This window comes from Molossus molossus, unplaced genomic scaffold (assembly GCF_014108415.1).
Source record: "Molossus molossus isolate mMolMol1 unplaced genomic scaffold, mMolMol1.p scaffold_m16_p_4, whole genome shotgun sequence".
Lineage (NCBI taxonomy): Eukaryota > Metazoa > Chordata > Mammalia > Chiroptera > Molossidae > Molossus > Molossus molossus.
Window position 1 is genome coordinate 106637009 of NW_023425377.1, and position 19076 is coordinate 106656084.

At 35.8% G+C, this 19076-nt stretch overlaps 1 protein-coding gene across 7 annotated transcripts in view; it reads left to right on the plus strand.

Annotated features, from left to right (window-relative positions):
- LRBA (LPS responsive beige-like anchor protein) overlaps positions 1-19076 on the plus strand; it is a 622710-nt gene that overhangs the window by 467042 nt on the left and 136592 nt on the right. For all 7 annotated transcript variants that reach the window (XM_036239773.1, XM_036239776.1, XM_036239775.1 and 4 more), the window contains 2 exons: positions 482-601; positions 17170-17322. In XM_036239773.1, the coding sequence (XP_036095666.1) occupies positions 482-601; positions 17170-17322 (273 nt within the window). The remainder of the gene's footprint in view (positions 1-481; positions 602-17169; positions 17323-19076) is intronic.

The following is a 19076-nucleotide window of genomic DNA, read 5'->3' on the forward strand; positions in this document are numbered from 1 at the left end:
ACATAAATCCTAGAAGTAATTTATAGTGCTTAGCTAATTTCAAGCAATTATCCACTAATATGTGTTTAAGTGTTCTTTAACTAAGAGGAGGCTTTTAAATCTTCCAAACATTTTTCTTTTCTTAATCATAAATTAAATATTGAGCCATAACAATAGGGAAATTACATATTGGACACTTTCTCTGTACTATGAAGAAAATGCCATCTAATTTGTCTCTGAATGTTATTAATACATTGGTCTTGGAAGGAAGACTGTTTGAAAAATGTTACACATACTGAATTTTGGAAGTGTTTCTACTGAAAGAAAAAGAATTGGAGAACATAAATGTAATAATTTAGGTATAATTCCCAGTCTATGCCTAGTACATATTACTGGCTAATGTATGTTAGTTAATAGAGTATTTTAGATATAAAGATTTATAAAAACCATATTTTTTATGCACGGGCGAAAATATGAAATTTCTTAATTGCTTATTTTTTAGGAACCCTTCACAACTTACTTCCTAAATTTGCAAGGAGGGAAATTTGATCATGCAGATCGAACTTTTTCATCAATTTCCAGAGCTTGGCGAAACAGTCAGCGTGATACATCTGATATTAAGGTACAAAAACATTTCCTCTTAGAATTATTGCTAGTGTATTCCTTGTTGAATGAATGTTGACAATTTCTGACCTGCAGTATAAGCCTATTTACTAAAGCTAAGTCTCAGAGAATGAGGTCTTAGTTCACTGGCCAAGAACCACTGTACAGAATTTCTCTCTCTCTCTCTCTCTCTGTCTCCGTGTCTATATGCATGTCTGTCTCTTCTCTCTTGGTCTCTTTCTTTAGCTGTGGATTGGTTGTTCTTCTTCCTCCTTGGAGTTTTCTTTCTTTTAAAGGAAAAGTTTACAGTGGATGTAAGGCTATATGCTCAATGGAATTCCAAACTCAATGAATAAAGTTGATATATAGTCAGAAATATACTGTGAGAAAGATCTCAGACTTTTACTTTTCTTCATTTTATTTCAAAGATCCCATGTCTCTGTTCTTAAAGTAACCTGCTGCTGGATCTAAATGCACATCTGACCCTGCTTAGTGTAGGATTGCATTATTATTGAGAAACAAGGGTTCTCTTATCTATATGTTCACTGATATAAAAGATAAAAAATGTTGCACAATAGCTCATATAATCCTTACTAGACTTTTGCTTGTACCCTCAGAAGTACAGTATTTTATTTTCATGACATAGTGTCTCTTTCAGTAAGGTATTGGTGTTAGATGCTGTTGAATATAACGAGATGTGCCTATGGTTGTGAAGTTTCTTATAGTCCCATAAAGACATATGACTCATACATAAATAATTTTACTATACATGAGAAAACAATAAGTACCCTATGAGATATATTGGGGTTCAAAAGAGAAGTTACATTACTAATGTTTATGTTACTAAAGATTACTTAAAAAAATTTGATATAATGATAATTATATTTTACTTTTAGGTATGGCACTTTACAGTCTATAAAATGTATTCACATACTTTCTCTTACTCAGAGTATATCATTGCTCATATCAAAGATATTTTATTAAAGAAGATTCTGTCATGTAGAAATAATTGTATATATTGGGACATCTATAGGATTTTTTGATATCACTAATGTACTATGTAATACTCTTGAAATTATTTACCTCTCTCTTTAAGAATCATAAATAAATAATTTTGTAATGGATATTAGATAGTAAATGAGAATAATTAACAGACTTAATAATTGTTACTAAATTCCACATTGAATCTCAAATTATTTAATTACTTAACTTTTGTTGAAAAGTAGTAAGAGATATGGGCACATGGAAACATTGGTAAGTCTGACTTTTTTATTATCAGATTAAAGAAACTATGAATTTTTAAAGAATTTTAAATTTCTTCATTTATTAAGCATCTAATGACCAAGTTACAACCTCATACTTAGATTTGATACTAGCAGTGTAAACGAAACAAAATCATGAATTTGAAAATTATTTTTTCCTGGTTGAAATAGAGAGAGTAGATAACCTTCTCACTTTCTCCCTCTCTTAGTATTAGACATGTGCTTTGTTAGACAGGAGGTGAGTGTTATTGATCCTTGTAAGTTTGTTGTCTCTTTTCCTAAATCTCAGTCTTTTCCCCCCCTCAAAATTCTTTAATTAGCACATGTCTAGTTCCATTTTTTCAAACACTTTCCTTAACATACCCCACCTGTAAAAAATAAGATAAACCCATGCAAAACAGCTATAACATTCAAAAACAAAAAAGCAAAATGCACATGAACTTCTTTACTTTTCTTATTTTGCTCATTATTTTTGTTCCTTCACAAATAATGACTTTAATCCATCTCGCTTTCCTTTGAATGCCCCAGCAGACTTAGTAAAATAGTCCCACTTACTAGACAACACTAAAATTTTAGTTCTTGCTATTGGACTACTTCATTTCTAGCTTTCTAGCAGTATCATATAGGGCATCTATATGAAAAATTAGAGACAAGGTTGAGGGAAAAGTTAAAAAATAAATCAAAGAATTTAAAATTCCAAGTATCAACTTAATTGTAGCCTAGTTAGAAGTATAGCTTCATTCTTCAATACCATTTTATTGTGTTCAGAGGCTCAGACATTTTCTTCAATACTAACTTTGCTGAAACCTACTTGCCCTTCCAACCAATATAAATATTCCCTTTTTTTCCTGTTTGTTTGTTTTTTACCATAAAATATCTGTAGGGTAGATAGAACATTGATAAATTACCCCATTTTCTATATTGATAACCAGCTAATATGTGCCCTACAGCTTAGTGACTTCCAGATACTTTGAAAAATATGCAATATATGGTTACATAGTCTCTTTAAAGAACTTCCTTATAATTGGTCCTTCTAAAACTAAGGAGGGATTTAATCATGCCTTTTATTTTAATCTTGCCTCTTTAAAAGTGTTACATTTTAACACATTAGAAAACATGTTTAAATTATTATAATACAATGTGTAAGAATAAATGTATAAGAAAGTACATTTAAATCACTGTAATAGTGTAAACATTTTATTGAGATATAATGTATTTCAGATGGAATTATATTAAATATAGTCTGATCTTCATTTGTACTGTCTTAGAGTTTCTAGAAACACTGAGGAAAACAGTAAACAGTGAGAGGCGATAGTGAAATATGAGGGTGGATTGTGCAAATCCACTTACTGAATGGATTCTAAAGTATTACCTTGATTGATTAATATGTGTTTTTTAAAATGTTATTATGGTATTTTACAAATATGAAATTATGTGAGGTGAACAGATTTATTTCATTTATGTTTTTCAGAACAATAATATAACATTTCCAATACTTTTTTTTTTTTTTTTTGCTAAAGGGAACTCTCACTCTAATATCTTAGAATCTCTATTTTTTTATATTCTGCTAATACTGAGAGAATAATTTTTCTAAAAAGTAAAATTTATTCCTGTGAAGTATAAGTAAAAATATGAATTATTTTCATTTCAGAGAAGAGAGAGACCTTATTAAATAGATTAAACTAAAAGCAGTCTTTCATTTTTAGCATTATTTGCTATTTAAAGTTCTGGGGATCATTTGTATTTCTGTGTATCCTTGGTGGTTCCATTTAAATATGACCCCCTGATGCTTTTTATCTGCTTGGTAAACAGTTCAGAAGCGTTGCTCAGTTCTCTGAGTCAGCTTACCCCAGCGTCCAATAGAAATATAATGCGAACTGCAATTGTGAGCCACATGGACAACCTTACATTTTCTCACAGTCACAATTAAAAAAAATAAAAAATACCATGTGAGATTTTAATAATCTATTCAACCTGATATTTCCAGAGTCCTGTTATTTCAACTTATAACCAGTATGAAATTATTAATTAGATACTTTGCATTCTTTTTTTCGTACTAAGTCTTTGAAGTCTGGTGTATATTTTATATTTACACTATGTAAACATAACCACATTTTAGGTGTTCAGCAGTCACTTGTGGCTAGTGGCTGCTCTACTAGGCAGTGCAGACTTGGGCATTGTTTTAGAATCATACCACGGGTTAGCTTTTTGATTATGGAAAGATGAATGGCTTCACCCTCTTGAGCAACAGTTTTTCTGATGCTGTATTTCATCTAAATACAAATTGACAGGGAGTAGCAATAATAGGTAGTCTTGAGGACTGGAGTAGAAAGTGCTAAAATTGGGTTGGAGAATCATCACTGGGATAAGTAATAATTTTTAATCTCCAGTAGATTCTCTGTTTCAAGTCTTGAAAACTCACTTAAGTTTAGAAACTGAAGTGTAAAATAGACAACTGTCTTCAGTCTGAAGCATTATGACTAAATTTTGTGGAACAAATCACAGACTCCTAAAGCTTGAATGAATTTCACTACACAATCACATGTAAATTTAGGCAAATCTCTAAGCTTTTCTAGGCAGCATTCTCATTTCAGGTACCTTTAGTGTCAATAAATTAAATCTAATGATTAAATACAATCTGACTTACTGCAGTTTAAACCCTTTTTCATCTCTCCTACAGAATGATTAACAGTCAGGACTGGAGAGTGGGAGGAGTCATAACTGTCACCAAGGCTCATTATTTTAGAAAGGGGGCAGTAGTAAATGCATCTAAAGGGGAGATTATCGGAGACTCGTATTTCTCCAGAAGCTCAGAATTTAGTACAATAATTTATTACTAAAATAACCTTTGCTAAAAGTAAAATTGGAGTAAAAAGTTTGACGGAATCCTGAGATATAGTATTCAGTATTTAAATTTTAATTTTGTTTGTGCACTGTCAGGCCTGGTTGACACAGTACCAAATAAAACAACCATTGCCTTCAAGGCACTCACACCCTAGAGCAGGCACGGACAGTAACCGTCTTGGCAGTCCAGTGTGATGAGGGCACTGTCGGCTCACAGCCACAGCATCTGAAACAGAGAAGGGAGAGGAAAGATGAACGTTGGTAAGGAGGTTGGACTTTATCCTGAGGGCAGTAGGGAGACACTGGATGCAGAAGCAGAGGAGTGACAGGAACAGAGTTTGTGGTTCTGAGAGATCGCCGTGACTGGCGTTTCAATATGATTTGTACTGTGAGCAAGAGTGGAAAAGTCTATAAGTTGTTAATGGAATTAGGCCAAACTCAGTAGTGATCATGGTACTAGAGACATGTGGATGAATTTAAGACATATTTAAAAGGTTAGAATTGTTAGGCTTTGGAGATTGATTTGTCTTATAAGGTGAGAGAGAGAGAATTTAATTGGACTTGGGCATGTGTGTAGAGAACACAAAAGAAGCGCAAGTTTAGTCAGGGCACAGGTCAGGAAGAAAACTTCCTTTGACAGGTGACTTAAAATCCCCCAAAACACATTTAGTTAAGTCAGCATTTATTGATTCTTTATCATATGTAGTATATAGTAGAGAGCATTTGGAGTTAAAAAGTTAAGATAAAAGTAGTTCTTTACTGCATATATCTCCAGGTGAGAAAGACAGATACACATAGAACTATTTTCAATGTAAGTAATGTAGTGATAAGTGCTGTAAATAGATTAAAACAAAATGAAATTCATTCTCACAGGGAGGAGTTGCGAATGACTTTATAGAATATGTGATATTTGAGTAGTAGCTTAAAGGATATAGGAGGGTTTTAACAAACCTCCTAAGTTTATGTCTCTACTTTGAACATTTCTCCCGATATCTGACTCCCTCCTCGACATCTTTATTTGAACCTATAAAATGTATCTCAGACTTAACACATTCAAAACCAAGTTCCTGATCTCTATTTCTTCAAACCTGCTCTTCTCACAGTCTTCCCCGTCTTGGTGAATGGTTTTCCAGGTGAGAGTAAAAGCTGAAGTCCTTAATGGTAAGACCCCATGCTGCAGCGTTTCTCAAACTGTGGGTCGTGAACCCTTTGGGGGTCAAATGACCCTTTCACAGGGGTCGTCTAAGACATAACAGTAGCAAAATTACAGTTATGAAGTAGCAACGAAAATAATTTCATGGTTGGGAGTCACCACAACATGAGGAACTGTATCTTTTTTTTTTTTATCCTCACTCGAGGACATTTTTCCATTTTTTTTTTTCAGATAGAGTGGGAGGGAGAGAGAGGAAGAGAGAGAAACATCGACGTGAAAGGGACACATTGAGTGGCTGCCACCCGCATGACCAACCAGGGCCGGGAACAAACCACAACTGAGGTGCGCGCCCTTAGCGGGAACTGAACCCAGGTCTCTCTGGACCGCTGGCCGACACTCTAACCGTTGAGCCAAACCTACCAGGGCATGAGGAACTATATTAAAGGGTCACGGCATTAGGAAGGTTGAGAACCACTGCTATACTGTCTCCCCTCCTCTCCAAAATAATTACCTCATGACCTCTTATACTGTTTACCCCTGGCTCATTCAATTCTAGCTAAACAGAACCTCCTTGGTATTCTTCAAATACTCCAGGTGTCTTCCCACCTTGGGTCTTTTGGTTTTACTTTTTCTTTCACTTGAAACATTTCTGTATAAATCCTTATGGATTTATTTCTTCACCCCTTTCAAGTGTTTGCTCAAACATCACCATTCTTAGTAAGGCCTTCTCTGTCCTCTCTATTCAGTTACATCCCTCACCCCATGCACTTACTTCCTGACTTGATTACTCTTCATATCACTCATCATCTGACATACATATATTTATCTGTTTGTTTATTATGTCTTTCCCTACTGGGACGTTAGCTCCACTAAGCAAAATTCTGGACTGTTTTGCTCAGTGGTTTTAACCCTTAAAGCTTAAAACAGTGCTTGGAACATCGTTAGCACTAAATTAAATATTTATTAAATGACTGCTTTGATGAAATATAGACAAGTGTTCTGAGCAAGGGAAATGACGTGAATAAAATTAGGGAAAATGCTTTGCACATTGGGAAATGCGTTATTGGTCTGCTCTTTGGCCTTATGTACTTGGTGTGTAGGAAACAAAAAACAAGAGATACTGAAAGACAGTTGCGGCCTAATATGAAGGTTCTTGGTGGCATTCTAAAGATATTTGATTTGGCTTAATTCTATAGGTCATCTCAGCAAAATTTTTCTGTAAACATCCAAATAATGAATATTTTTCTATTTGAAGTCTATGCATTCTCCCATGGTAGTGCCAAAACAGCCACAGACAATAAACAAATAAATGTGACTGAGTTCCAATAACATTTTATTTATAACAATAGGTGGCCGGCCATTTTTGGCCCATGGGTTGTAGTTTACCATCCCCTGCTTTGGCAGTGGGGAACCATTGAAGATTTTTCAGTGGGAGTACAATATAATTAGCTCTGGTATAAAAGGAGGCACTTTGGCAGCAGGGAGGAGAATAGATCCAGGGACTGGGGAAGGGGATGAGAGCTTGAGGCAGGGAGAAATGTCAGGAGACCATTGCATTCAGTTAAAAGGAAAGATGTTAAGTTCTTCAACTAGCTAAGTGGATGAATTCAAGGGACAGGGTTAAAAAGAATTCTCCAGGGCGTGGCATTTGTTTGACTTCTCACGACTTCTTGGAAGCCATTCTTGTCAGAACCACTGATGAACACTTTCTGTGTTGTCCAATGCACATTTTCAGTTCTCATCCTCCTTCATCTGTCAGCTGTACTGACACAATTAATTGATTAATTTTCCTTGGAACATTTTCCTCACCAGGTTTCTGAATTAAGGAACCACCTTCTCCTGGCTACCTCTTTATCCTTTTTCTCAATCTTTACTGGCTTATCTTATTTTCATACCCTAAGTTGTAGGAGTACCTGAGGGCTTAGTCTTGGAGTCTCTTCTGCATGAACACCTGCTCCCTGGTGACTGCACTATCCAATGGCTGTCCCGGAATTCTAGGGTTCTACATCTAGCTCATAGGCACCGTTTTAATACTCTCTCTACCCCAAACAAAACGTCCTCTCTTCCCTCAGTGTTTGTCATCTCCCTAAAAGGCAGCACCATTGACTGAGTTTGCTCAGGCCTTTAGAAAGCTTAGAATCTTTGACTCCTCCCTTTCATACACTCCCACTATCACGCTTCTCAACCAGCAGAATTTATGCAGAATCCGCCCAGTTACCACCACATTCATCACTAGGGCTCTAGCCCAAGTGACCATAATTTCTCACCTCAGCTGTTTCCCATGTGGTGTTTTCTCCATAGGGCACAGGAAGAATAATCTTCCTGTATTATAAATCAGGTCAAATCTCTCCAGTGACGGTCACCTGAGAACAAATTTCAGGTTCTTACTGCAGCCACTGAGGCCCCGTGTGTCTGGCGCCTCTCCGATCCTTCCTCTCCTGCAGCCTCGCGTGCCGTTGTTCCTTCACAGTGCCAAGCCCACGCCTGTGCGGGTGGCAGTGCGGAAAGGTTCTCTGCCTGACCACTTTCACCAGGTATTTGCTCCATCCTTTCCTTTATTTCATCCAGGTTTCTGCTCAGAAGTCACCTCCTCAGAGTGGACCAGCACTGAGCATCCTCTCTAAAATCATTTTCTAGCCCCTTGTTTGTTTCTATACAGCACTTGCCACTATTTAATATGATACACATAGTGTGGTTTTGTTTATTGTATGTGTCCATCATAGGGGTTTGTGAAAATGGAGACTTTTTGTTTTATCCACTTTCTAACCTCAGCATTTAGAACACGCCTTGCAGTTAGTTAGAAATCAGCAAATGTTGGTTGAATGAAAGAATGAATAGATTTAAAGGTGTCAGAAAAAGAGAAGTCAGTGAAAGAGCCTGGGGTAGAGAGAGGTCATTTGAGGAGACAGAAGAGTGTGTGGCCACCCCAGCCAGAAGGGCACAGCAAACTCAAGTGGATATGTGCTCCATATGGAATGGGCTTTTCGGGCCACAAGAAAACCGAGAGCTGACTGTCATCTGTGACCAAGAGATGTTAATGATTCAATTTTCTACATTTTACAATTAAGAGAGAGTGAGTTCTTATGTTACAACTTTACAAAAGAAGTCCATGTAGACATCTTGTCACTGGCCATATTTTCAATATTGAGTTAAAAAACTTATAATTCATTGTGGATTGTTAGTGATGAATATAAAATTTGTGTTAAGTTATGAAATTGGTAGGCTCAGTACAGTGTATTTGATACTTACAATTAAATTCTAAGGTATCACTAGATAATATTTTAAAATAAATGACCATCTATAATATTACAAGAAGTACTTTTAGCTTTAAAAATTAACTCTTAAGAGTTTTAAGTGCACTAGTGTTTGTTAAAGAATACAAAATGAAGATGATCATAAGATAGTTTTATTTGTGTCTTGTGAGATTTGTAAGACATGAGACCTTTGACTTGCCCTCTTCTACCTCCGAAATCCCAGAGGTCTGTAATTTGAAGATAAGTTAGCTTCCTTTTCCCCTGTGAGTCCACCGCCTACCGTAATGCATTCCATGGACACTGATAGCATCAGCATTGCAGCCATCTATAAGTAAGTGTTTGGCCACAGTTAAACATAATTGCTGGAAATATATTTCTTGATGCATCTGTTTAAAAAAAACCTTAAACTTCGATGATTTGGTAGTTTATTTTCTCAGTAAAAATATTTTTATCATTTATTCTTCCTGTTTTTCAGACATATTTGTAAATCAGTATTTTTTAAATACTAAAGGAAACTAAAATTAAACTCTTAATCTTTTTCCTATATCCCTTGCACATTTCTGGCTCATGTACTCTCTACATTTCTTCCCTCATCCTTCTTCCCTCCCTCTCCCCTCCTCTCTTTCAATTGTTTATGATTTTACAAGTTAATATTTTTCTGTCCTCTCTCTCCCTTTTACACATCCACATTAGAGTGTGCTCAAGCTGTATCAGCTCTCTCTTAGCAATGTAAAACACTTATACTAACTGAACTATTTATCTGTTTATCCTTGTTTTCATATGTAACTTATGCATAACTTGTAGATTTGTTCATTTAACCACATCTCTTTAATCCTTTTCTTCTTTGTGTATCAGTAGGTTAAATGACATATTCATGTGCAGTAAGTCCTCACTTAATGGCGACTTGAAGCCAAATGACATGTAACAAAACCAATTTTACCATAGGCTAATTGATATAAACAGCAGTTAAGTTCCTAGGGTATCTCATCAACAAAAAAAAACAAACATTATCCGAGAACCTGCTGTACTATTTTTTTTAGCATTGAACTTTGTACTTTTGTGTCTACTGTGATTTATTTTGTTTTTGTTCTTTGATAAAAATTACTTGAAACACTGATTTTTTTTTCTTCTTATGCTACTTATATTCAAGGGAGGGAAAAAAATCTTTTAAGGCCCATAGAAAATGTTCCCATCATCCTGGATTATAAAACTATACATACATCAGCTATGATTTGTTTTTGACTGGTGATCAAAGATATTTTTGTTCAATTAAAAATTTAGACTGTTCATTAATATGTTTGTAGACACTGATATTAACTAGTCTCACTCATACTCATAGTAATATGTATGTATTTTACAATTTTTTCAGAAAGTATTTAAGGTGAGCATTTAATTTGTCTTCTCTTCTGGTCGCTGCAGCATACCTGTTGTTTGCATTATTAATGTTTATGATCTCTTCCCAAGTTACAGTTCCCTTGCACATAGGGGCCTAGAACAGGCTGAGTAAAAATGTCCAGTCCAAATATGGAAGAGAAAGATGTGTTGAAAGCAGAAGAAAACTATAAAATATTGAGGGTATTCATCATAAAGTGAGACATGTTAAGCCATACTGTCATTGCTAATAAAAAATAATAAATTTGTTTTAAATGTGATAGTTATTTAGTAGCAATTATGAAGTCTCAAATATTTTTTGTGGACACATTCATTTTTACAAGTAAATTTTATTAAATGCCTATAGAATTATGTTAAATGCTTTTATGAATGAGCATAATTCTGTGACTGTCTCATTGGCTTTAAGAATCAGGCAAGTTGAGTCTGTACTTTGAGATTTTTATCAGGGGTCACATTAATGATCCTAATAATAGTACTGAGATGTTATGTGCATGTATAATTCTGTATTATCTCATATTAGCCTCACGATAACCCTGTGTTTTAGAAATGGCAGTTGAGGGGAATCAGGGTCAGAAAAATTGAATTAATTTAAGGGCATGTGACCAGTAATTTGAGTAGACAAGACTCAAACCCAATTATTGTCTTCACTATATTAGATTGAGATAGATTATCTATTATCCATTTGTTTAGTATCTATGGTTTTTCTTTATTTTACTGCATTTGAAATTATAGTTTTCTAATATCTAAAAACCACGTGGTATTTACAAGATCGCTCTAGAAGGTTTGTAGATCATTTTTTTTCTCCAATTTTAAAAATTGCCGTTATGTTTGTTTTTTTTACTAAACCAAAGAATAGTATTTTATCTACTGAAAAAGGAAAAACTAAATTTAAACATTAATTTAAAAACTTCCAGATATGCAGTCCATTTAAAATGACTTCTGGGTACAATTCAACTCTAATTAATTTTACAAAAACATTTTTTATTTGTGGGCTATCAAAATAAATACTTGAAAGTTAAAATGTATCAAAGCATGCACATTATTTTTTTGTAATATATTGTTGATTCGCTTTTTTTGTTCATTAAGAAAGATTATTTTTAGATTTTTTTCATAAAATATATTATTTTCCAATGGTGAAAAGCTAAAATTTTGCTTACACATTTTTATTACCATCAATATCCCCAAAGCAGTGTATATTAACTTAGTTGTTACCTTATTATCATGCTGATATTTGAGTTGTCAGGATTTTATATTTTAGTAAGAATAAAATAAAAATTTAACTTTATCTTTGATGTAACATCTTTATTGTTTCTTTGGGTTAGTAGATTAGTATTTGCCATGGGTGCCCAGGTATTATTGAAGTAATACTTTTAGTTCAGTGGACAAAATTGGTGACTATTAGCTGGAGAATCATGCAGCCGCACTGCAGAGGCCATTCATATCAGTGGGGATCCTACCTTAACAAAGAAAACTAAAGCATATGTGTGGTCACAACCAATCCTTGTCATTATGCCGTGAAAGCCTTGGGATTTGTGATCAAAGCAATGGGCTTATCCTGAACTGTGGCATAACCTCTGGTTGAACCTTTCAAATTTTTATTTTAGGAGATGATACAATACATTTTGACCATGCTACCTGTCTCTAAGACCCATCTGCCTTAATTAAGTGATAGAGATTAAAATCATTGTCAGCAAGTCAGGAGAAAATGTGAATTGTAAATATCTCTGTCTTCTGTCAGTGTTGTTTACTTATCATTTTCTACTGATGTTTTAAAGAATTGCTGAACATGTGTTTTTTATCCAGAGCTGAATGTTCTGTTCTGATGAATATAAAACATACTTCACTTTGTAAATGTACATTAGAAGTCTTAGAAAGACTTAATCTTTAACTCTGTTACTAAATTTCATCTGTCGAAGGAGATCATTTTAAACTGTAATATTTGGTAATATCAAGTCATGTTTCTTAGAAAGATGCTTTCAGGATTAAGATGGGATTCCACTGTATAACTTGAATGTCATTGTCATGCATAGTAAAATATATTTTTGTCACATGTTTACCTCATTGAGTTCAGCATGTTGATTTTACTTTAAGAGGATATTCAACTCCCATTAACTGATTTATTCATGCAGATTTCCTTATAATGAGGTTGTCATATGTTCTAAATATGTATGTTTACTCCTTTACTTAATTTGTGCTTATTTGATGGTGTCCTTTGTACTATATGTAGATTCTTCATAATCTTTCTCTTCAGTGTTATTTTCTTAGAAACATTCATCCTATTTTATTTATTTATTTATTTATTTATTTATTTTATTTTTAAATTTTTTTTATCCTCTCCCAAGGACATTTTTCCATTTTTTGCACAGATAGAGTGGGAGGGAGAGAGAGGAAGAGAGAGAGAGAGGGAAACATCGATGTGAAAGGGACACATCGAGTGGCCACCACCCGCACGACCAACCAGGGCCGGGGACAAACTGCAACCGAGGCACATGCCCTTAGCGGGAACCGAACCCGGGTCTCTCCGGATCGCAGGTGGATGCTCTAACCGCTGAGCTAAACCAGCCAGGGCCATTCATCCTATTTTAAATTCATGTTTATTTTATAAATTCCTTATGAAAAAAATTTTTGTTTCTTATGGAAAATAAGCTAAATGTTGTAGCCTGGCATTCAAGGCTTTCCACACTTTGCTGTGTCTCCCACTGTATTTCCCACCTCCTGTATGTGATCCTTGCCAAACCAGTTACATAGTTCTTCATTGATCTTTGGAAACCAAGATGTGTGTGTTTTAATCTCTGTACCTCTTTTTAAAATACTCCCCTTGTCAGAACTGTTCTAGTTTTTTTCCCTCTGCTTATTTATCTTTGAGTTTAAATATCATTTTTCAGCCAGTTAGTCATCAGATTTTTACTGAATGACTAACCTATCAGATTGCGTGTATAGGCTTTGGGGGGTGTCGTGGTGAACAAGATGTGTAGAGCCCTCAGTCTCATGGAACCTTCAGTCTAGAGGGAGATACAAGCAAGCAAGTACGGTACAGTGTTGTGTTAGAGAAATGTAGTATATTGTATTCATATTCTTAAAGCTTATTCTGACCATCCCAACTTTTAGACATCATTTTCTTTTGAATTTCTAGGGTGCTCTTTGTTCGTACAACCTATTTCCTCCCAATGAATGTACCTTTCACTCTTTCTTAGCAATTTAAATGGGATCTGTAAGTGGGGAAAGATGTTCACAGACACATATTCCAGACCCTAACCATGCAAAGAGTAAAAACTAAATACTTGTTTTTGTTTGAGTGTTTGGTGTGTGTGTGTGTGTGTGTGTGTGTGTGTGTGTGTGTGTGTTTGTATGAGATAATGATACCTTATATTGCCCATTGTATCTACCCAAGACTTAAGTCAAATAATTTAAGAACTTCTTAAAAGTTTATCCTTTTAATAAAAGCAATACATTCTTCTTGTATTTCTGTCCATACTTAATTCTTCCTGCCATTTTGTTTCCTGGAAATAATTATTAGTGAATGTATTGGTAGCTTTTTATTATTAAAATATATATAAATTCATAACAACCAATTCAAGTATATAAGACATGTCCCAATTTGAATTCAAATCTTTTTCATATTAGGCTACTGGGAAGTTCATTTCACAGTCATCAAAGGGGTAGTGCAGGGACTTCCCTTTCCCAAGACTTGAATGAGATTGAGGCTTATGTGGTATTCAGAAAATTGGCCCTCACCTTTTAATTCTAGTTTGTCATGTCTTCATTCTCTAAGGCACAGAGTTTTTTGGAAGCAGACAGCTCTGCTGATAGTACCAAGCTTGGGTTGGGAAATATTTGCTGATGCCCCAAATCCTTGGACCAAGGGACTAGCTTCCTTGTGTGTACCATCATGAGGTCACCGCATACAGTTCAGCAGACTGTTTTCTATGCAAGGGTGCTTGACTGAAGGGCAGAAGAGGAGCACAAATCCAGCCTGCACTCGACTTACCAAACTGAGTTCCCTTGGGGCTGCATTAGCCCAGAAGGCTTGCCTTCTAATTCATGCAGAGGCACATGAGCCAGTGGTGACCCCATCACAACTCACCATCCCCTGGGTTCCAGCTAACTTCTTCATCCCTCTCCTTCCCCTCAGGCAGAAAGAAAGCTGATTCCAGATTTAGAGAAACTTGCCTCCCCTATCTTGGGGAAATCTTCTCTCTCTTCTTTGGTTTCTGTCTTTTTAAAATCACTAACTTTTTTTTTTTTTTTTTTAAATATGTTTCTGTTGATTTTTAGAGAGAGTGGAAGGGAGAGGGAGATAGAAACATCAATGAGAGAGAAACATTGATTGGCTGCCTCCTGCACGCCCCCCCATTGGGGATTTGGCCCACAACCTGGGTATGTGCCCTGGCCAGGAATCGAACCAGTGACCTCTTGCTGCATGGATCGATGCTCAACCACTGAGTCACACTGGCTGGGCAGTTTATGTTTACTTAAAAAAAATAAGTTAGCATATATGTTACAACCATTTAAAATGATCAGCATTGTGGATACTGTGTAAGTAGAACCCATGCTTATTTGATGATTAAAGACACAGGCTTTAGAGTTAGACAAGTCTTGATCGAAGTTCTAAATTTATCATAAAACAGCTGTGTAACCTTAAACAAATTATTTAATTTCTTTGAGCCTTATTGTGAAGATTAAATGTGATATGTTTTATTAAGAGTTTATTTTAGTACTTGACTCATTTCATGCAACAAATGTTAGTTCTAACAAATTGGCTATAGCTTTTTGTCACATAAAATAACACTCACATGTCTCTCCTCCGTTTGTCGATTAGACTTGCATGCATCACTTTTCTAAATGAGAATCTTCAGATTTTGGGGTGATGCCCTGGCCGGTTTGGCGCAGCAGTTAGAGCATCGGCCTGCGGTACAGAGAGACCCGGGTTCGGTTCCCGCTAAGGGCACGTACCTCAGTTGCAGTTTGTCCCCGGCCCTGGTTGGGTTGTGCGGGTGGCAGCCACTCGATGTGTCCCTTTCACGTCGATGTTTCTCTCTCTCTCTCTGTTACTCTCTCTCCCTCCCACTCTACCTGAACAAAAAGTGTCCTCAGACGAGGATAAAAAAAATTGGGCCCTGGCCGGTTTGGCTCAGCGGTTAGAGCGTCGGCCTGCGGTCCTGAGAGACTGGGGTTCGGTTCCCGCTAAGGGCACATACCTCGGTTGCAGTTTGTCCCCGGCCCTGGTCGGTTGTGCGGGTGGCAGCCACTCGATGTGTCCCTTCACATCGATGTTTCTCTCTCTCTCTCTCTGTTCCTCTCTCTCCCTCCCACTCTACCTGAACAAAAAATGGAAAAATGTGCTCGGGTGAGGATAAAAAAAAAAAAAAAAAAAAAAAAAAAATTGGGGGGTGATTACTTTATCTTTTCATTTATAGAGAAACTTTTAACAAGTTTTTTTTTTTTTTAAATTGCTTAGTTTAAATGTTTTTCAAGTCCAGTGACCACGTGGTTGTCAGTCATTGGGAAGACAAACTCATTTCTACCATGCTTAGTTAATTACTGTGATTGTAAACAAAGGCTGTACAATTCACAGTCAAACAACATTTCACATGGGTGATGGAGGTGATAATAGCTTAATTCCTGTTGGATCTTTTTCCTTTGCTCTGGCAAGTTCACACTGACCTTGTCCAAAATCTGATGACCTCCCTATTTTACTCAACTGTTTGGAAAGCCTGGGCTGCCATAGCTGGCCCTGAGGGGGTATCTGAAAGACCACTGAGTCACTGACCCATGTCAAGACTGGATTTCAAGTCTGATCTATAGGACCTCAGAATTAGTTATGCATGGGGCTTATTGTACACAAAAACCTAACTGGCCGCATTTTTCTGTTTAGTAAATATTCTATGAAACTCATATTTAATTTACTTAGTTTATTATGCAGGTCATTTTCTAGACTAATTAGAAATTTTTATTTTTATCAGTATTAGTACCTTAAAACTAAATCTGAATATTTTGAAAAATGAGCAAAATATACTGTTAAAACATAACTAAATATAATGACTATCTTCCTGGTTTGTGTGTGTGTGTGTTTTTCTTGGCAAAAATTCCATATACCTTATAAAATACCTTGTTTAAGTTGTTATTGATAAAGCATGTTTATCTCTTTATATCTTGTCAAACCTCAGATATTAATTACTCACATGTTGGTGTTTAAAATTTTGAGGTTATTTGTCTGAAAGGAAAACACAGAACCAACCAGTAAGATGTTATTTAATTTTGGTTGAATGGGATCTGTCTACCCTAATAGAAACTTCGACTGTTTATGAAAAGAGAAAAAAAAAATTGTTTTGTTTTTTTATCCTCACCCGAGGACATTTTTTCCATTTTTGTTCAGGTAGAGTGGGAGGGAGAGAGAGGAACAGAGAGAGAGAAACATCGACGTGAAAGGAACACATCGAGTGGTTGCCACCCGCACGACCAACCAGGGCCGGGGACAAACTGCAACCGAGGTACATGCCCTTAGCGGGAACCGAACCCGGGTCTTTCTGGACCGCAGGCCGACGCTCTAACCACTGAGCCAAACCAGCCAGGGCTTATTTTGTTTTTCTTCTGTACAATAGGAAATGATTAGGGCCTTTTATGGATATCTAGTCAATATTCTACAATTTATAATATGGCATTGTCTTTTATTTTTATATAGGAGTTGATCCCTGAATTTTATTATCTCCCTGAGATGTTTGTCAACTTCAATAATTATAATCTTGGAGTGATGGATGATGGGACAGTAGTGTCTGATGTTGAACTTCCTCCTTGGGCCAAAACCTCAGAAGAATTTGTTCGTATAAACAGATTGGTAAGATAGTAATCATCTACTCTGTCTGTCATGAACCTTTCTTTTCTCAAAGTATCTTTCATGTGTCGGTATAATAATTAACCCTTGATCTTCTGGACAAAACCGTAGTTGGCTAGGGATAACTGAGAGTGACATAATAGTTCATGAATCTTCATATAAACTTGATAAAATGTTACTGACTTGAAAGGTATAATGGTTCTTTTATTCTCTAATACAGAACTTTCATATGTATGTGATAATGCAAAATTATAAGTGAAAGTTGTAAGTTGTACTGCTTTCTCTCACGTGATCTCTGTGCCAGCAGCAGAATGTAATTCTGTGTTCCAGGTTGGAAGGCCACTGCACACTTGGTGCTGCAAACAAGATATTCAAAGTATATCCTGTCTCTGTCTTTTGAAGAAACTCTTCCTGTAATATTTAGAATATGAAAGCTTAAGAGCCCAATAATTATTGTGCTTACAAACAACTTCAGAATCTTCTCTAGTAGACTCTTTAATGTCCTGTCATATGTGTTAGCTGTTTTATGAAAAAGTAATACGACTTTTTCTTTTTGCCTTTAATTTTTATAAAGTTCAGAATCAGGAGCTTTAAGTATTTAAAAGTAATATTTTATACTCCATATTAAAGATGAAGTCTAAATGACACTTAAACAAGGAAAATTATTGCATTCTAGTTTTCTAGGTGGTATTTCTTTTTATACCAATGATTACATGTTACTCTTCTCTTCCAGATCCTAATTGCAATCCCCTTTCTTATTGCTGAAATTTCACCTTTTACATATACTGGAAACAATGCAGAGGGAGAGGAAAGAACATAGGCTTTGAAGTTAGACCAGTGTTCTGGATAAATCACTTTGCTGATTATGGGATCTTAGGGAATTTAATCTTTCTGAGCCTTGGTTTCTTCATTTGTAATTTGGAAATTATGAGTATAAAATTGTAATTGTGTGTGTAGAAAATCTAAAATACTCTGCTTATACGAGTCACTCAGAAAATAGTACCTAATATTATTATATTATAGTTTGTTTTTTTTCTCTTAAAATTTGTTGTATCACAGTGTTAAGGGACAGGTTGCATTTTACTTCTATCCCATGCACTTTAGAAGATTCCCATAAAGTTATTAAAATGACAGCAAGCCCTGGCCGGTTTGGTTCAGTGGTTAGAGCGTCAGCCCATGGTCCAGAGAAACCCGGGTTTGTTTCCAGCTAAGGGCACGTACCTCGGTTGCAATTTGTCCCCGGCCCCAGTTGGGGTTGTGCAGGAGGCAGTCACTCGATGTGTCCCTTTCACGCTGATGTTTCTCTCTCTTCCTCTCTCTCCCTCCCACTCTGTCTGAAAAAAAATGGAAAAGTGTCCTCGGGTGAGGATAAAAAAATAAATAAATAAAATGACAGCAAAAGACAAAGCTGAGCTCTGAAAGCTACTGAAGGAGACATCAGATTTTAAATGTGACAGTTGTCTATAGTTGACTGATTTTGTTTCCCAGGGAGCATAGAAGTCAGTAGAAGACATGGATATTTTGTAATTTTTTTGGTGTGTGATTGCCTTTCTAAAACACATTTATTGAAGCATAATTTACATACCATAAAATTTACCTTTTTAAAAGAGTAAAAATTCATTGTTTTAGTAAATTTATTCAGTTGTGCAACCATTACCACAATCAACTTTAGAACACTTATATCACTCCAAAATGTTTCTTTGTACCTGTTTGTAGTGTGTCTCTGTTCCCGCTCCTAGTCCCAGACAACCACTGCT